Here is an 18,851-nt window from a genome sequence, read left to right as displayed (position 1 = left end):
AGGGGTTGATACAACCTTCCTTTTTCTTCAAGTTACTGTCTGTACATCCTCTCAGCTCCCTGGATTATGGGGGTGCTGGTACTCTGGTCCCAAGGGTATGGAGGCATCTACATTGGTTCCTGGGCTGTGGCAAAAACTGTAATTAATATATTTCTTGGGTCAAATGAGTTTCTGTAAAGGAACATGCCCAGATGTGGGCTGCTTAGAACATCCTTCCCCGGTTCATGGCCCACAAGGGATTCTCCAAACAAAAAGTAATCTCTGTCCCTTGGAAGCAGGAGAATCAAAGTAAAAGAAAAAGACAAAGGTGGTCAGTCTTTCTGTCTTTTGGTCACCCCTTTGGTGTTTTGCATATCATCAGATTCTAGTGTCCTTGCTCAGGATTAGAGTCTGTCTCCAGCCCCTCCTTTTGATCACCCCCGTTTTATATCACAGGGCAGCAGGGTCTGCAATTGTCTTCCTCTTCACTGATCTGTCCTGGTAGCCAACAGTCTCCAAGGTACAGCAATCTTCTGCCATAGGCACCAAAGCCTTTCTATTGCAACAAGCTTTCCCTTTTAAGCATCCTCCCTCCAGGTGGAGGAAGGCCTTACAGGTGAGGCTGGTTAGTGCTGGCTGAGCCCATAAGAGCTCCTCAGTCTCCCCTGTGCTAGAGTGAGGCTGCACCCCTTCCCCCAGAAATGCAAAAGGTTTGACACCCCACAACTCCCTGAAACAGTGCTCTGCTACTATCCCCACCACCTCCCACCCATGCTAATTCATGGCTTTTGGTTGTTTAAAGTGTGCTGGCTAACCTAGAACTCTAGGACTCCATAGCATGGCTTTAATTTCAAATGAAGGGAGCTGGAAGAATTTCTCCTTCTCCATATGCTCTTTCAGATGGGGGTGAGTTTCCGAACTGTGGGGAGAATCCATGTGCGACATACTGATTTCCCATTTTTCTCTCCCCCACTGTGCCTTCTCTTAACGCCCAGCCCCAGTTTCCATATTTGGCAGTGGCTAAGTGGGGGCTAACTTGGTTCTCTCTCTCGCGCTGCTGACTGTGGTTACTGGGCAGACTGGCAGCAGGACCAGGCCCTGCAGTGAGATGACTTACTCCCTGCAAGGAGAGAGGTTGAGGGAGACGGTTGCCTAGCTGGCACATGGTTCTCTTTGAAGTGCTGAGTCACAGGAGCGGAGCTAAAGGCCCCCTGACTCAGGCTAAGGCTCCTGCCATCTCTTGCCAAAAGCAGCCAATGCTGAATTCAAGATGTGGCAGGGTCCTGAGCCTCCCTCATCTAGAATTGTACTTGGCCAAGTACTTGGGTGAGTTAGGAGGAAGAAACGGTCTCCACCAAGCATGAGTCCAGTCCCCCTTCAGCCAGGCAGGATCCCCCACCTCCACTTTAAACGGAGAATAATTGCAAGGCCTGGTTTGAAAGTGCACAATCCCCTCAACTTAAACCCTCTGCATAGTAGCCTAATAGCACCGTCTAATGGCTAGAGGCTTGGAGTGGGACCCAGGGGACATGGGTTATGTTCCCAGCTCTGCTACTGTCCTGCTGGCAGATCTTAGGCAAATCACTTCCCCTCTCTCTGTCTTTATTTCCCCTTTTGCCTGCCTTATCTATTGGGATTGTAACTTTTCAAGGCTGGGTCTGTCTCTCAATGTGTGTCTGTACAACACCTAGCACTGAGGTACTATTCCAATATAAAAATAATGGTGACAAGGCACCAATAGCTCAGATATTTCTGTCTATATGCTGAGGTGAATTAAAATGCTTCAGCGAGAATTACAGATGTGGGCAGGGCAGTCAATACACTCAAAACAGAAAGGAAGAAAAAGTTTAATGCTTTACAAGTTCATCTGAAGAGCAGGTACTGCTCTTGCAATTTCACTCTCACATGTGCACACAGGAGGTTGTTCCTTTCTCTTAAGCATAGGCAAGGTAGGATGAACTCCCTCGCAGGATGATTCAGGGTGTCCCAGGTTCTGAATGAATAAAATGTTGTTCAGTAGCACAACTTCTCCTGCTCCTTTCACCGAATTTCAAACGCAGGAGGGACTAAGGTATGGTATCAATCGCTTCAAATTGTTCAGAGGGCTTGATGCTTTTGGTCAAAGTGGAGCTGGCATCTCCCTGTCAGTTGGCATCATGTGTAGCTTCTGGGACTTTGACTTCCTACCACGATCTCCCCTCCCCTTGTGGTTTGTTTTTCCTTCCGGCCCAGTGCTGGAAATGGGAACTGATGTTCATCTATTCATACACCATGCCTTTCAGGTCCTCATACAGCTCGCAGAGATTCTGAAGGTCCTTTTCAAGTTGGCTAGCTTTTTCTCTTATATCTGCTGCAGCCTCTGCCTTTGCTCCCTCAGCTAAATGGATGGAGTCTTTCACGAGGCTATAGGCATCCAACACGACAAAAACCCCTGCTGCAGTGGCACCAACCACCCGCGCACCTTTGGACATGGCAAGAGTTGTCCCAGCGAAGGCTTTTTGCACTTGCTTGGTCCCCTTTGCTGTGTTACGGGCTGCATGCCCAGCCGTAGTGATCCGTTTTGCTAAGGCCTTCAAACCAGGATTGGCTTTCAGCAGTTTGAATGCTCTTACGTTGGTTCTTATCCCTTTAACACTTTTGTACACTACCGGTGGAATTTTACTTACAGTGGAAATGATGTGTTTCAGGTGGTCGCCCTCGACCTCGCTCTCTGGGGAGAATTTGAGTCTGAAATCCACGTCATCGGGGATAATCAGTGTATTCAGGTTGCTTTGGCATTCCATCAGCAGGTCATCGGCTTTACTCCTTTCCTTTGAATTGCTGACATTCTCATATATGTTTACAGAAATGCTGGTTGCTGCCGCTGCTGCCCCTAAGCCAATTCCAGTTGCGGTGAGAGCCAAACTTCCCCCGGCCGTCACGGGTGCTAAGGTCAGCCCAAGGATGGTCAAGATGCCAGAAACGATGCTCGTGGAGTTGGCTGCGATATTGGCAACGGTGCACTTCCTATGGATCTCGTCAGTGTTGTCTGCCATTTCCTTAAGGCACTGGATGCACTTCTCTATCTCCTTTCTCTGCTCAGGAAACTGCTTCAGAAAGACCATGATATCTTCACTGGCACTCTCTTCCCAGGGGACAGTTTCTTCATACCTGTTAGAAAGGTATAGTTTGATCACTGCAACCAATCATATAGTTGTGCTCTGAAAAGAGACTGTGTTAAAAATGGCCCCTTATTCCTCAGCAGATCTATTCCTTTGTGTGTATCTGCGTCATAGCTATGCATGTTAGCAAAAATATTTTCTGACTTACGGAGAGGCAGTGTGTTCTAATGGCTGACGTCTTGCACTGGGACTTGAGAGATGCCTGGTTCTAATTTTGGCTCTGCTACCTACTTGCTGGGTGACCTTGAGCAATTCACTTGACTTCTGTACCTCTGTTTCCCCACCACCCTTTGTCTTTGTCCATCCTTGGGGAGGGAGAAGTTCTGCTCCCCAGATCCCTTGTTGGTGAGACTTTGCCTCTGTAATATCCCAACAAGGATCTCTTCCCTCCCAAATCCCACAGCCCTTGGGTTACTCATCTGTCCTTCCTGCCAAATGCTGATACTGCTGAAGCCTTAGTCCCTCCAAGGCAGGCTTTCTCACCCATGGGTCATGACCCAGAATTGGGTCACCAAAATGTTTCAGAAGGTCGCATGGCAGCTCCTGTGGCTTCTGTCCCACGGGGCTGTTCCAGGCACTGCAACCTCTGGTGTCCCAGCATCATTCAGGTTTGGCCCAGCAGTCATGACGATGGGAGTCTGGCTAGGCCAAATGTGAATGAGAGGCACTGCAACCCCATAAGCAAGGGCATAGCTCCACTCTCACAGATTTGGTCCAGTTAGGGGTATGGGGCCAAACCTGAGCAACGCTGCAACCTGGAGGTTGCAACACCCAGAGCAGAGTGCCAAGCCTAGCCAGCCACACAGCACAGGAGTGCAGCACTGTGGGTGAGTGCAGGGCAGGACCCAACACCGCCGGGAGGCAGGACCCGACTAAAACCACCGCCACCCCCAGATTATTCACAGGTCATGACAGGCCATAAACATTTACAAATGGGTCCTGAGCCCAAAAAGGTTGAGAATGAATGCCCTACGGTGCTGTGATATTCTCTGACACCCTCAGGCCACCCTCTCTTCTTCTCTCTTGTTCTGTTTAGTGATGAAGCTTATCCTTTCCCTGAACTGAGCCTGCTGGCAGAGAACCTTTTTTGCTTTATGCCTCCTCACTGTTGCTAATAAATCTGAAATTGTTCACTGATAACAAATAAAATGGAGGCAACACCTGGGGGTTGCCTGTCCTGCAAGAAGCGACCTGGGTACTATTCAACTAGGGGTGCGGTGTTATCGGCAGTCAACTGTACAGCCTCTGCATGTGAGAATTCTCTTTTGAGCACCATTCCTCTTGGTTACCTCTCAAGGTCAATCACGTCCTGCAACATTTCCTTGTAGCTCCAGTCTTCAGCAAACAAGCCCTGCAGCTCCTCATTATATATTTTCTCTTGCAAAAGCTCTGAGATCCCCCAGCTGCCATCATATTGCCAGTCATAGTCACCAACGTTTTCTAAATCAGATTAAAAACATCATCAGACTGGAGTTCCTTCAGACCTACTCTGAAAGTGGGCATTCATCACATCTGGGGGAGGAAGCGAGGCCTAGTGGTTGACACTCTCTCCATTGCCATGGGAGACAATGCGGGCTCAATTCCTAGCCTTGAGCTAGCAAGAGCAGCAAGTGCTCTGCACTCCCATCCAAGAGACACCAGTCTGAGGGTTGGTCTGTTGCTCTCCAGGACAGCAGGAACCTACAAAACCTTGAGTGGGAGACTCAGGTTCAAGCACCAGCCTCATCTCCTCCAGCCTGGTTGGAGGGGGGGAGTAGCTAAGGAGTGGGGAAATCCCAGATTTGGAGGGATGCTTTTTAAAGGATGCATGCATTTCCAGCTCTGAATAATGAAAACAGAAGCAAAGAGAAATAGCTCTGTGAAAGGAGCAGTTTACCTTCATAAATACTAAATGTTCCCGAGGACATCTTATCAGGTGAAAATACCAGGTGCAATCTCTGACTTTATTTACGTTGCAGTCCTTCAGCACCTCTCATGCAGAGAACACGGGATTCCTGGTAGAGGAAAAGTAAGAAGGAAACATGGTTCAAAGTGAATCAACAGAAGAAACAAGTGTCCCACGTGGAATAAATTTAGTGGGAGGGGGAAGGTCCCATTTTAGTTTGCTAGTGGAATATCACAAAATCACCATCATTACTGGCACAAATTCTCCCTTTTTTTGGCAGCTTCATGTATGTTGTGGAAAATCTAGCAGTTGATGCTGCTAACAGCTTGAAATCTCTAACGCTTTTACTGGTAACTTGCAATCAATTGGTTATGCAGGGGATTGATGTTACTGCTCTTAATAACCTCTATGTTAAATATCCCTGTGAATTTAAAATTACTCTTCCTGGCTTGAAGAGAGGCTAATCTATGAAGCGGGCACATGGATTTAGCCAAAGGTCTACAAACACAGCAAATAAACAGTTGTATTTTGTTAAATGGGGTAATAATTTAATGTATTTTAGCCCCTATTATAGACTTTGCAGATGGATAAAGGGGCCTGGATGAGGCTAACAAAGAAATCTGAAGATCTAGCTTGGAGCTGCTTTACAGTTAAAAAGCTGCTAAGGGTGTCAAGATCCTCATTGTAGAGATGAATAAGGAAATCAAAGAACCCCATGCTAAAGTAGACCGTGTCCAGGCAGGTGGTGCTGCAAGGGGTGGTATTTTTCAAAAGCTGGCCATCAATATGACAACTCTTGACAAAAGGAAGAAAATCCTGGATGATCAAAAAGTGAAAACACAGGGGAAAATGAAATTTGGCGTGGCATGCCCTACCTAGGAGTTTCTTTAGGAAAAACTTGTCACCCTTTCTAGTAGGTACATCTAGAAATAGTTAGGTTAATTAGAATTAGTTAGAAATGAAGGGTAAATAAATTATTACAGTAATTTTAACACATGGGTGGTCAGTTGGTATGGAGTCCAACAGCTTCCTTACAAACCTCTCTAACACTTTGTATTGATGTGCTTATTACCATCTATAACACATGCTGCTTGGAGTGAGATTTTCCAAAGCACCATATATGCAACATGCCTACATTATCTTTTAACCTTTTATAGATGTACTCAATATAAAATCTGATCAGAAAAACTACTGAGTATTCAAATTGAGCAACTTAAGGAATCTAGACCCTAGTTCAGCAAGGTCCTTCATTAGGAAGACGTGTTTACAGACTCCAAAGAGTTAAGATGTTGTGTGGTGCTGCATTGTTTACCAGGGGCATTTAACTGTGCCAATAAAGTGACTAAGGCCTGGTCTACACTGAAAATGTAGGTTGACGTAATGCGGCTTACATCGACCACATACAGTATACATCTCCACTGGCATGTCAGTCCCGGCGACCTAAATTGCAGTAATAAATAATAAATAATAAAACCACCTCCGCAAGTGGCAAAGCGCTGAAGTCGAATTCTATGGGTCGAATGAGCGTCAGTATAGGCAGAGCGCAGTGTAAATCGACATCATTGGCCTCTGGGAGGTATCCTATAATGCTCTGTTGTGACCACTCTGTACATTTGCAGTCTGCTGCACTGTGGCCACATAAACAGGAAATAGTTCCTCCCCGCAAGCCTTGGGAAATTTTGGTCTTGGATCTCCTCAGTCTGTGGGGCGAAGAGTCTGTTTTGGCTCAGTTCTGAGCCAGCAAAAGAAATGTGGTCATCTATGAGAAGATATCTCGCGGCATGGTGGAGAAGAAGTACAACAGGGACGTGCAGCAGTGCCGCATTAAGATCAAATTGCTGAGGCAGGCTTAGCAGAAAATTAGGGAAGCTAACAGCCGTTTTGGCTCCTCACCCAAAACATGCCGCTTATTCGAGGAGCTGCATGCGATTCTCAGTGGAGACCCCACCACTATGCCACCACGCAGCATTGATACCTCGCATGTCTTTAAACGCCCAAAAGCACATTCCACCACCATTCTGGGCTTGCTGAGCCTATTATTGAAATGCTCCTTCTCACTGTTCAGGTGCCAGGTGAAGGGCTTCATGAGCCAGGGAAGCAAGGGGTAGGCAGGATACCCCAGGATCACTACTGGCATTTCAACATTGCCAATATTTGTTTTTTGGTCAGGGAAGAAAGTGCCCACCTGCATCTTTTTTGAACAGACCTGAGTTCCTAAAGATACTGCTGTGATGGTGTGGCAAGGTAGTTGATTAAATTGCTAACTAATACTTTTTTATTTTAATTTTAGCTGCTCTTTGGAAATTACAGACCTAGTAACAGTAACACAATGCTCTGGGCTCAGATCGCACTTTTCATCTGAAGAGCTCAAAGTGCATCAGAAAGCGGCACAAGAATTGCCACTCTCAGACCAAGCCCTGGCTGCTGTTCCCTGTGATCAACCATGGTTACATCAGCAGGCTGTCTTATCTTCAGTGCCTGCAGTTCTGACCCCTCTGTGACCACCCCTCTGAGGGTGGTATCCAGTAACAGAACAGCCTTCCCACCGCAGAGTATTATTTATTTAGAACCAAAGCTTTTAAGATAAAACAAATCTTAAAACAATCAACAGACTATAAGCATGTCTAGTTCACCAGGTATCTAATGGTCTTCCACATGGGGACTTGGTAGGTAGGCCTAAACTTCCTATAGACACCCTGAAACCTCTAGGGTCTGGCCTGGATAATCTGTTGCCTTAGCTCACAAGCCATTTCTCCCCCTGCTTTAACTTTCTAGCTAGTAGTCTTTGAAAGCCTGAACCTGTGACCACTCAAGTCAATGGAAAAGCTCCCTTTGACTTTAATGGCCCTTAGAACAGTCCACACACATAATGATGAGTAAAGTACATAGCACTGCACTGGTCTTTATACAAGTAAATGATCCAACATGCCCCACAGATGCTTAACTCTCCCCTCGACCCCTCTTCCAGCTACAGCCCCTTCCCCTTTCTGCAAGCGCCCCACCTCCTTCCTTCTGGAATCAGTTGGTGTCCAGAGCTGGGGTAGTAAAAATAGCATTTAAGAGGAAGAGAAGATGTAAGCATTAGCACAAAGGGGATCTGCTCACGATGACAACCCCTAACACTCCACCTTACATTTCAATAGTAAATAGTTGACATTTTACAAGGAATTTCAGGTTTGCCCACAGGCTAACAGGCAAAACAACATCCCCTTGCTGGATATAAATTCTGCAAGAGCGAAAGCCCTGACGAAATTCTATGACCCTTACCTCTCTGGCTGCCACTTGCTAGTCCACCCGAGAAATCATAGCAGTTGTTTGTGTAGACTGAAAAACAGATTCCGGTAAGAAAGAGGAGGAGAGCTTCTCAGAAGTGCGTTCAAAGACACGTCACATAGAAACTAACTATATTCGCCCAGGCTGTTAGTGTGTGTTTACCAAGGGTGGTGTAACCCAGTATTATGAGATATGAAGGGAAGTGGGTTGAAGGGCATGGTTTTTTCGAAGAGGCAGCTTGTCTGCTGGCTGCACTCTCCTGTTGTATGCAGTATTGTTGTAGCCCTGTCAGTTTCAGGACATTAGAGAGACAAGGGGGGTGAGAGAATATCTTTTCCTGGACCAACTTCTGTTGGTGAGGAAGATGAACATTTGAGTGACACAGAGCTCTTCTGCAGGTCTGTGAACGCTACTCAGAGTGTCACAGCTAAGTAGAAGATAGAACAGATAGTTTAGTAGTCTAGTCTTGATAAAGACACTAGATTTATGGCTTATTACAACAATCTGTAACACACTAACTCCCCGTTTTGTTTTGTTGTTCATGGGCCACTTCACCTTGAATAGTCCCTTAGAATATGTGCTAACTACTTATGCTAACCTATCTGTTCTATCTTGTACTTATCTGTGATTCTCAGGCAATGTCTACACTACAAAATTATGTCGACCTAAATTATGTTGACATATAGCCACAGCAGTTATTACATTGCTTGTGCATGTCCACACTATGCTTCTTGTGTAGTCGGTGCGTGTCCTCACCAAGAGTGCTTGCATTGGTGCAGAGTGCAGTGCACTGTGGGTAGCTATATCCCACTGTGCAACTCACCCCTACTCAAAGCAGGGTGTTTTGGGAAGTTTTCACAATGCCTCATGGAGCTGAAATGAGTTATGCAGGGGTGACTGGGAGCATGAGTTCAACTTCCCATCATGCAGTGTTCTCCATCCAATAATTGTATCTGCACCCCATAATATTACAGACTCTTTTCAAAATCCCATAAACCTGCGCGTCTCTCCTTTACTGCCTGTCATCTCTGACAGAAGCCTGGAGCCTGCACAGCTCTGCACTACTGTGATGAGCGTTGCAAGCAGAGGGTGCCTGATCCTGCCGTATTTGCAGAGCAGCAAGAGAAGCTGCGGGGAACATGATGAATCCTCGGAGGCTAGATTGCTGTGGCGGCATTCACAGAGCAGCGGGAGATGGTGAAGTGCTGGTTCCGGGCCCAAGAAACAAGCACTGACTGGTGGGATGGCATTGTCGTGCTGGTTTGGGATGATGAGCAGTGCATGCAAATGTTTGGATGTGCAAGGCCACATTCCTGGGTCTGTGTGCAGAGCTCGCCCCAGCCTTCCAGCGCAGTGACATCAAAATGAGACCAGCACTGACTGGAGAAGCGAGTGGCGATCACTCCGTGGAGACTGGCAACGCCAGATTGCTACCGTTCAGTTAGACTCAATTTGGAGTTGGGAATCCACCATGGAGGCTGTGGTGATGCAAGTGTGCAGGACCATTAATCATGTCCTGCTACGAAGGACGGTAACACTGGGCAATGTGCAAAACATAGTGCATGGTTTTGCAGCAATGGGGTTCCCAAATTGTGGTGGAGTGATAGATGGCATGCATATCCACGTTTTGGCACTAGACGACCTTGCCACAGAGAACATCAACAGAAAGGGCTACTTTTCTATGGTAAAGCAGGCTCTGGTGGATCACCAGGGTTGCTTTACCAGCATCAATGTGGGTTGGTCCAGGGAAGGTGCATGACACACACAGCTTTAAGAACACAGGACTGTTCGGAAAGCTGCAATCAGGGAATTTCTTTCCAGACTGATGGCTTACCATTGGGGATGTTGAAATGCCAATAGTTATCCTGGGAGACCCAGCCTACCCCTTACACACAGGGCTCATGACGTCATACACTGGGCACCTCAACATCACCAAGGAATGCTGAAGCTACAGGCTCCGCAAATGCAGCATGACTGTTGAATGTGCCTTTGGTCATTTGAAGGGTCATTGGTGCTCCCTACTCTCAAAATTGGACCTGTATGAAAAAAAAATATTCCAGTCGTTATAGGTGCCTGCGGTGTCCTGCCTACTATCTGTGAAGCAAAGGGGGAAAGTTTCCACAGGGTGGAGGTGGAGCGGCTGTGCTGATTTTGAGCGGCTGGATTCCAGGGCTATTAGAAGAGCTCAGTCTGGAGCTATTGGGCTCAGGGAGGCTTGGTAAGACCATTGTAAGAGTGAGTCAGAGTCGTGTTGTGTTGCTGTAGTGTGCTCTGTCTGGCCTTGCTCTTTCGCAGCCCTGTCTGAGCCCTTTGGTGAGTGCTGTGTGTAGTAATATAACACTGCCAATGCGCCTATTAATACTGTCTGTGGATGATGTCATCACCACCCAGCATATGCTGTGATCTAATAAAGATGAATTATGTTTCCAAAACCAGATTTTTATTCTATAACAATGCAAATAGAAGAACATTGGTAATTTAATAAAACCTAATAAATGAAGGGAAAAGAACTATGAAGGGGAAAGAACAGTCGTTTCCATTTCAGGTGCGCATACACCAACCGTGTCTGTCGCAGTGTTGCTGTGAATGTCTTTAATGGCCCCAGGGGTGGAGTGGTGGGGGTAGTGCAGTGACCCCTGATGCCACAGGGAATGTTGAGGGGGTATGGAGGATGGTCCTGATATGCAGTTTTCTCTGGGCTGTGGAGGGAAGTGAGCATGGGATTGCTGAACCTACAGGTCCACCAGAGCCTGCAGCATCTTTGCTGCCTGAGAAGTGCTAGCATCTCCTGCTGCAAGTCCTTCTCCTTTTCGTGCGCTTTTCTCCTCTCCGCTCTATCCCTGTCCATGCTGTCTGCAAGAGTGATCCACCTAGCCCTGTGCTCATTATCTGAAGCTGTGGAGGCTTGCTGGATCTCTTGGAACATGTCATCCTGAGTCCTCTTCCTTCTTCTCCTAATCTGGCTGGGCCGCTCCACTGGTGTGGATGAAGAGAGACCCTCCACCACTGCTGAGCGTACCATTCCCAGTATATTCAGACGTACCAGAGGTACCGTTCCCAATGTATTCACGAGCTAAGTCAAAACTTAGATACTGAACTCACTCCCCTTGATCCAGACAAGTTGTAAGCAGCACTATGGTCTCACTTCTCCTTGGGATTTATACAGCACAGCGGCAGTCCCAGTCATGGTGAGTATGGTCCTGGGGTGGGAGTGGGGGCGAATTGGGGAAATGAGAGGGGACAGCTCACGGGCATAAGTATATTTCTATAGGGCAACTGAACTGGATATTGGCACCATTTTCCATAAGTGGGGGGTGATGTTAGCTGATTTCTCACTTCTGAAGGTAACGGAGGCTGAAAGTGAATAGTTCCTGCAGGCATCTGGCTGCAGACCAGGGCCATATGCTGCTGGCTTCTGTGCTGCAATGGTGCCCGCTGACATACTCTCTGAGTGGCATGGGAAAGCGTCCTAGCACAGCGAATAAGGCAGCCCTCCACAGAAACCTTCGGCAGAGGAGTGGAGACTACCTGCAGGAAAGTTTCCTTGAGGTATCTGTGGAGGCTTCCCGGGACATCCCAGTGCACATAAACAGACTCTTGCGCAGGGCCCCCTCTGCCTAACTCTACAGGGGGATGAGAAGCAGATAGCAACTCTGCCTCTATTGGTTGTTTCACTACCTCATCTAGCATAAGTAAATCAGCAGATGTGTCCTGCTACTTTGGGGGTTCCATCTCTAGTTTCAGAGCAAACTGCATACTTACCAGAGGTTCCTTCTCCTGCCTCAGGCTCACCTGTGCGCAGCTGGATCCCTCGGTCGTCTGCCCCCCATAGTCCTCATCCAATGCCACCTCCTTGCTGTTCACAGTGGGGACCCGTGACTCGGGCTCCTCCAAAGTCTCCACGAGGCTCTTGGGGATGCCGGGTGAGTCTTGTCCGAGGACGGCCTGCAGCTCTTTGTAAAAATGGCAAGTCTGCAGCTCTGTACCAGAGCAATTGTTAGCCTCCCTTGCCTTCTGGTACGCCTGCCGCAGCTCCTTGGCTTTTACACGGCACTGCTGCTGGTCCCTCTTCTCCTCCATGACCCGAGCGATCTGCTCGTAGATGTTGACATTTTTACAGCTGGATCACGGCTGTACCTGCACTACCTCTTCTCCCCGCAGACCCAGGAGATCCACCACCTATTGAATACTCCAGGCGGGACTGTGGAGCTGGCATGCTCAGCTGGGCAATTGCTAGGCGTGCTTGAGAGTTGCTGGGTGTGCTTTCCAAGCCGGGGAAACAGGAAATGGAATTTCAAAAATTTGCGGGGATTTAAAGGGTAAGGGGGCTGCTGGCAGTGGAGTTCACAACAGTGACCAGAGCGGACAGGGTGGGGCATTGTGGGATTTCTCCTGGAGGTCACTAACTGTCGATAAAAGTAATTGTCTATGTTGACACTGCACTGAGTGACACATACATCAATCTCGACTGTATACTGCTCATGGAGGTGGAGTTATTAAGTCAGTGTAGCGGAGCAGTTACATCAGCGGGAGCAAAATTTAAGTGTAGCCACCTCCATAGCTAAATTGACATAAGCTGCCTAGCACTAGCTCTGTAGTTAGACCAGGCCTTAGTACCTTTCCCAGACCTGAAGAAGAGCTCTGTGTAGCTTGAAAGCTCATCTCTCTCACCAACAGACATTGGTCCAATAAAAGATATTACCTCACCCACCGTGGCACTCTCCTGTTGACAGGCTTGTAACATGACCCTGCAATACTATCCCAGATACAACGGTGTAATAGCCAGGATGGCCTGAAGCAGGTCGCAGAATCATTTTATTTTAATGAAAAATTTCAATGAAAATGATTTGTTTTGTTTTTGTCCAAACATTTTGGGGTTTTGCCAACGAGCTGAACATGAAGAATATTCCCATTTTTGGCATCTGCAAATGGAAGCAAAACAAATTGAAATGAATTTTTCTGGTTTTCATTTTTTTAATGAAAATTCAAAACAACATTTTCCTTCAAAATATTTGTTTATATGAAGAAGAAAATCTCAAAAGAAAAATTTCAGCCAACTCTCCTAGCAACTGTCTTAGATGGCCTTTACGGCATACAGTCAGGAAGCCTGGCTGTAGAGAAAAGACTCAAAAGGCTGAGCATTGTGGATTTATGGTGTTAATTGAGTGGCAAGAGTAAGATGCCAGGAACTATGGTGACCGCAGGAGAGTGAAGCTTTCGATGTCTTCAGACCCAGAGATGCCTTTATTCCCATTCACTTTATGGATTACAGATGAGTCTCTCTTCATGGTAGTGTTAGGGTGACCAGATGTCCTGATTTTATAGGGACAGTCCCGATATTCATGGCTATGTGATATATAAGCGCCTATTACCCCCCCATTCCCTGTCCCGATTTTTCACACTTGCTATCTGGTCATCCTAGGTAGTGTCATCACAAGAACAATTTGGATTGGGCACAAACCACTTGGAATTAGTCTCCCCGCTTCCCTGTCCCCACCTCCCTCTCCCTAAATACAATGGTATGGCTCACTGGTCTGTAAATCTTAGGGGATAACATGGCTCTCCTGTTGCAGATAGGCCACATGTTACCAACTAAGGACCAACTGCAGTTTCTAGAGCTAAACTGATGCCTTTGTTGAATCTTTAGAAGAGGCTTGTAGTTGGAGCAGTGGACTGGGACAGCTTCGTTCTCTTCTTGGCTCTGCTAATGACATTGTGCAAGACTTTGAGCAAGTCACATAACTTTTCTGTGTCCCAGTTTCTATCTGTACAATGTAGATGACAATGCAGTAACTAACTTTTGTAAGTGAAGTTTAATTCATTAATACTTGTAAAGCACTTTGACATCCTCACATAGATGGCACCATAAAGTTGCGAAGTATCACATACTTATATCCCCAATTTATTGCCAGCAGAACCTTCAGATGCCAAAGACTCAGATGGTGTAGTACTGACAATGTATTGCACTTGAGTTTCTCTAGTTGCTCTGTAATTTCCTTAAGGACGCCAGTCCCCATTAAGTATGGGTGACCCATGAACTATTACCTTGCAGTAGAGCCTGTGCAGGACTAGTTTTTTAATCCCACTCCTATCCCACCCTGCAACACCCACTCCCACATGGTTTCTTGCATTTTCATCCTGCTCCCACCCACAAAAACCTTAGATTCTGCAAATCCCACAAGAGAGAGATAAAACTACTAAACATCCATAATCCATGGTTGGATAATATATTATATATGTCAATGGAATTCAGACAATTTTTACCACTAAAAGAATAAAACAATCTTAGTTACTTAAACCATGTAAAAACACTTTAACACCTGTTATAATAGACACCAAATCTTTCTATTCCTTGCTTAAATTTAAGTATTAAAACCTTTATTTAAAAAGAAAAGAAGATAAACTTGCTTTACACTGCTGAAATTCTGTTTATCTCAAACAGACAAGAGATTTAGTGTTTTCCTGCAAATTACCGCAGTCTGGTTTTTTTTTGCCCACCTGAAACAAACTACATTTTACCCACTCTTGCTATCATGGCAGCAGGTCCTGTGGGACCCGCAGGATCCCAGTCCTGCTGCAGGCCTCCACCTTGCAGTGTTCCAGACACGTTTCTTGGTGTTGCCATTTTTGAGTTCCTGCCTCTCCCTTTTATAAAATGCCCAGCTACACACTGGAAACCTGCAGAAGTGGGAATCTAAAATGGCAGCTGCTATCTGATAGCTCCTCTTGCTCTCATGAAGATCTTGAAACTTGTCCTTGTCGGAGCACTTAGACATGTGTATGTGACATCTTGAATTGGAGAAACAGACATCTATATTAAGGTCCTGCCAGCATGGGGCTTTTCCTACAGCTATTGATCATGCTATGGGTGAGAAATACAATAAATGCAGATTCATTCTTAGTGAGATCACAGTAGGATAATCCCACAGGGACTAAATTCGTTAAAATCTGTGCCTCCTGCTATTGGGATTATCCTACTGTGATCTTGCTTTGAATGAATCTGCATTCATTGCATTTCTCATCCATAGCCACTAGATGGCATCAGGTCATGCCCAATAGATGAAAGTTTGGGCTGAGCTGCGGGTGCTTGCAGGAATGTGTGTGTGAGCATGCAGAAGGCGTCTGTTCTATAGATTATGGCATTTTCTCTGTGTTGCTCACTTGCATCTCCCTCCTCCTGCCTGTGTGTATGGATGACATACAGGGTAGACTCTGAACGAGTCCAAGTGGGAATAGCACTCACATTGACTTGGAGGCCTAAGAAGAGGGAAATAGAGGGACTCCTTCGGACTTTAAAGGGAAGAAGGAAAGGGGCACAGAAATCACTTGTGTTGGCAGTATTCTGCTTTGAACCTCAGAACCTGTGTTTGGTCCCAGATAGCCAATGGCCTGCCAAGTCATGTATCCTGTCTCAGGGCTTGTCTACACTTAAAACACTACAGCGTCGCAGCTGCAGTGCTTCAGCATAGACGCTACCTACACCAATAGGAGGGGTTCTTCCATCGGCACAGGTAATCCACCTCCCGGAGAGGCAGTAGATAGAGCGATGGAAGCATTCTTTTGTGGACCTCGTGCTGTCTACACAGGGATTAGGTTGGTATAGCTTCATCTCTCGGGGGTGTGGATTTTTTACATTCATTCGCTCACTGTTATATAGTGTTATAATGATTAGCACTTATAGACTGTGTTTCAGGGGACTTACAAAGATGATCTAATCAGGCAGAATGTTTTTTTTCCTGACGGCTGGAAGCTATTTTGGAATGATTTAGGTCATCTCCTTAATTAGCATTATCCATCTATCTGGATGCTTATGGCCCTCACAAACACTAATGGATTTTCGCCTTGTGAGATGGTGAAGTATTATTTCCATTTTACAGATGGGGACCTCAGGAACAGAGAGATCAATGTCACATAAAGGTTTTATTGGGTTTTTTTAGGGTTTTACTCAAATTGTAAACGCATTGGCCCAGAGTGTCTTTGTGTTCTGTGTTCACACAGTGCAGAGCACAGTGGCATCCTGGTCTCTGACTGGGGTACCTAGGTGCTGCCAGCAGTGGCATACCGTGGGTCTCCAGCGCCCAGGGGCCAAGCCTGCATTTGGGCCCCACCCCCGGCCTCATGCATCTCTTCCCCCCGTGCAGGGCAGGAGGGGTCCCGGGTTCCCACGAGATGCTGCTGTCCCCCAGCTGCCCTGTGGAGTGGGGGGTTTATACTTGCGCGGGGGAGGGGATCACATCGCTTACCTCCTCCTGTGCAGGGTGGTGGAGCCCGGCTCTGGCTGGGCTCTGCTGCTGTCCCCTCTCCCCCCGCTGCACTTACCCACCACACGGCGCCCGCCTAGTCCAGTCTCGAGGCCCAGCGCCAGTTCGGAGGGGTCAGCCTCACCCCCTGGCCTGGGGAGGTGCAGCGCTGGCCCTTCACAATGTAGCTGTCCCTCAGAGCCTCCTGCACCCCTGCTGCATGTCGTGAAGGGCTGGCCCAGCGCCCCCCCAGCAGGCCAGTGCCTGGGGGCCTGCCCGCTCCCCCCGCCCTCTCCTCGGTATGCCACTAGCTATCACAATGCTAATATTGATAATAATAGGCTGAGTTCCTGTCCAGTGGACTGGTTCAAGCTGTACTGAACGCGATAGTGGAGCCAGGCTCTGTCGGTCGTGAATCTGATGCTCCTGGATGTTTGCAGAACGAATCCAAGGTTTCCATTTCTTCACTCCATTTTTATAGGAGCCAGTCCCCATGTAAGTCTATGGATTTTTCCATGTCATGCTGCCTCTGCGTTTGATGTGACTATTAATCATTCTTGATGTTGCAGACATATCAGCTTTCTGTTATCCTTCCATTCCTGTTTTACACTTTGTCTTGTTCCTGTTCATGGCTGTTAACTCCTCTGTGTTCCGGGGTTATCTTGGTCCCCGTTCTTCAGCCATCTGGGTTGTAAAAAATATTTTAAACAAAACATCTTCCCTCCTTCATGCTGCCATGGAGATTTGGGGCTGCCGCCTCTCCATCTCCTTATCTTTTACAAACTCAAACTGCATTCACTCCTCAGTCACACAAACTAACTTTTTACTTCTAACAAAACATTCTCAAATTCACTAATTTGAGATCACGTACCTACCAAATACTACATTTTAATAATCAAAGGAACTACAATCTTAGAAAGAAGGGTAAAATTAACTATCTATATGAATTCCACTGCCATTAACAGAGGCCTATTTACAATGGATGTTCCTTGATTTATACAACAAATGCGTTCTTGAAAGGCATCAGACACTTACATGTTATAGCAAAAGGGCCTCAGAGTGTTCCCAAACAAACGTACATAAGTTCTGATGAACAATGCTCCAAGACGTTACAGAATGTTAAAGCAGGATGTTTCCCAGGCATTTATAAACACAATTACAGCCCTAGAATCCCAAGACACTAAGATGTTAAGTAACAGCAAAATAGACAGCAGGATATTAAACTGTTACTGTTGCGCTCATTTGTTAGATCTCAGTGTATTAGGCCTTAGATAGCTGTTGCTCTCAGATATCCAACTATTGCTTTCGGCCTACATTTGAGCATTGTTCATTTGTGATTTCAGAGCCGGCTCGGTTTGAACAACACTAATGATGACACCTTCACCCAAACCAGAACACACCAGATTCCTGGAAGACTGTTCCTGACCCTGGTGTAAAGGCTATATGCCATATCCTCAGCTCTACAGAAAAAACGACTGCCAACCCGAAGAGGGCTGTTAACCGGTTGGGAGCCCCTCCTGAAGCTATCTCTATAGGTTATGTTCATTTCACCCATCTGGACTTCTTTACTTCATGTGACTTCTTTACTTTAGTTAGGCAAGTCTGCCCTGAGAAAAGCTCAGAAAAGACTTCAGTTTAAGAGACTTTATTCATGCTCTACAGAAGGGATTGTCAGAGCTGTCAGTCAAGTCGTCTCACCAAGATACACCCTTACTTTTAGAGAAATGGAGTAAGCTTACCCTAATAAATGGACTATTATTTTGAATAAGCCAAAGTTCAATGGCCTGAAGAAACAACTAATGCTTCCTTTTAAGCTTAGGAAGATTGTCCTACACTCCTTCCATAAAGAAAACAAGCACATGCAAGTAAACAAAACTCTTAACTTAATAAAGTCCAAGTTCTATTGGCCATGTATGGCTCATGAGGTGGAAAAGCATTGCAAGGCTTGCTTTAGACGTATACAAAGAAAAACACTGCCAAAGAAATCTGCTTCTTTAGTTAACATCCCCAGCTGTGGACCCCTTGATCTCGTAAGCATGGACTTTTTAAGTTTGGAAAGTAATACTAAGAACATTGAAAACATACTCATGGTAAAGGATCATTTCACCCAATAAGTGCAGGCTTTCCTCACTGGGGACTAGAAAGCTACCATTATTGCAAAGGTGCTGTGAGAAAAGCACTCTGGATTGCCCTGTAGAATCCATTCAGATCCAGGAAAAGATTTCAAAAGTCAGCTTATTAAAGAACTGTTGCAAAAGGCAGGTATGAGGAAATCCAAAACTATTCCCTACCATCCCCAAGAAGACCATCAGT

The 18,851-nt window shown here is 46.4% G+C and overlaps 1 protein-coding gene across 1 annotated transcript; it reads right to left on the bottom strand.

Moving 5' to 3' along the window:
• Nucleotides 1-1,810: 1,810 nt before the first annotated feature.
• LOC137160443 (apolipoprotein L6-like) lies at nucleotides 1,811-8,411 on the bottom strand. The gene is made up of 4 exons (XM_067559001.1): nucleotides 8,293-8,411; nucleotides 5,017-5,134; nucleotides 4,430-4,580; nucleotides 1,811-3,129 (listed from the first exon to the last, which is right to left on the bottom strand). Exons 2-4 carry the CDS (start codon nucleotides 5,045-5,047, stop codon nucleotides 2,238-2,240), a joined length of 1,074 nt encoding a protein of 357 aa, XP_067415102.1. The 5' UTR covers nucleotides 5,048-5,134; nucleotides 8,293-8,411; the 3' UTR covers nucleotides 1,811-2,237.
• Nucleotides 8,412-18,851: the final 10,440 nt, after the last annotated feature.

This window comes from Emydura macquarii, unplaced genomic scaffold (genome assembly GCF_026122565.2).
Source record: "Emydura macquarii macquarii isolate MOO-44397 ecotype Brisbane River unplaced genomic scaffold, CSIRO-AGI_Emac_v2 contig_2205, whole genome shotgun sequence".
Lineage (NCBI taxonomy): Eukaryota > Metazoa > Chordata > Testudines > Chelidae > Emydura > Emydura macquarii.
The sequence above is the reverse complement of the archived record's forward strand: the minus strand, read 5'-3'. Positions and strand labels throughout refer to the sequence as shown.

Coding starts and splice junctions, on each gene's coding strand:
- LOC137160443 (XM_067559001.1), bottom strand. CDS start 5,047: ATGTCCTCGGGAACATTTAGTATTTATGAAG. Junction 4,581..5,016: donor AACATTTAGTATTTATGAAG/GTAAACTGCTCC, acceptor AATCTGATTTAG/AAAACGTTGGTGACTATGAC. Junction 3,130..4,429: donor GACGTGATTGACCTTGAGAG/GTAACCAAGAGG, acceptor CCTTTCTAACAG/GTATGAAGAAACTGTCCCCT.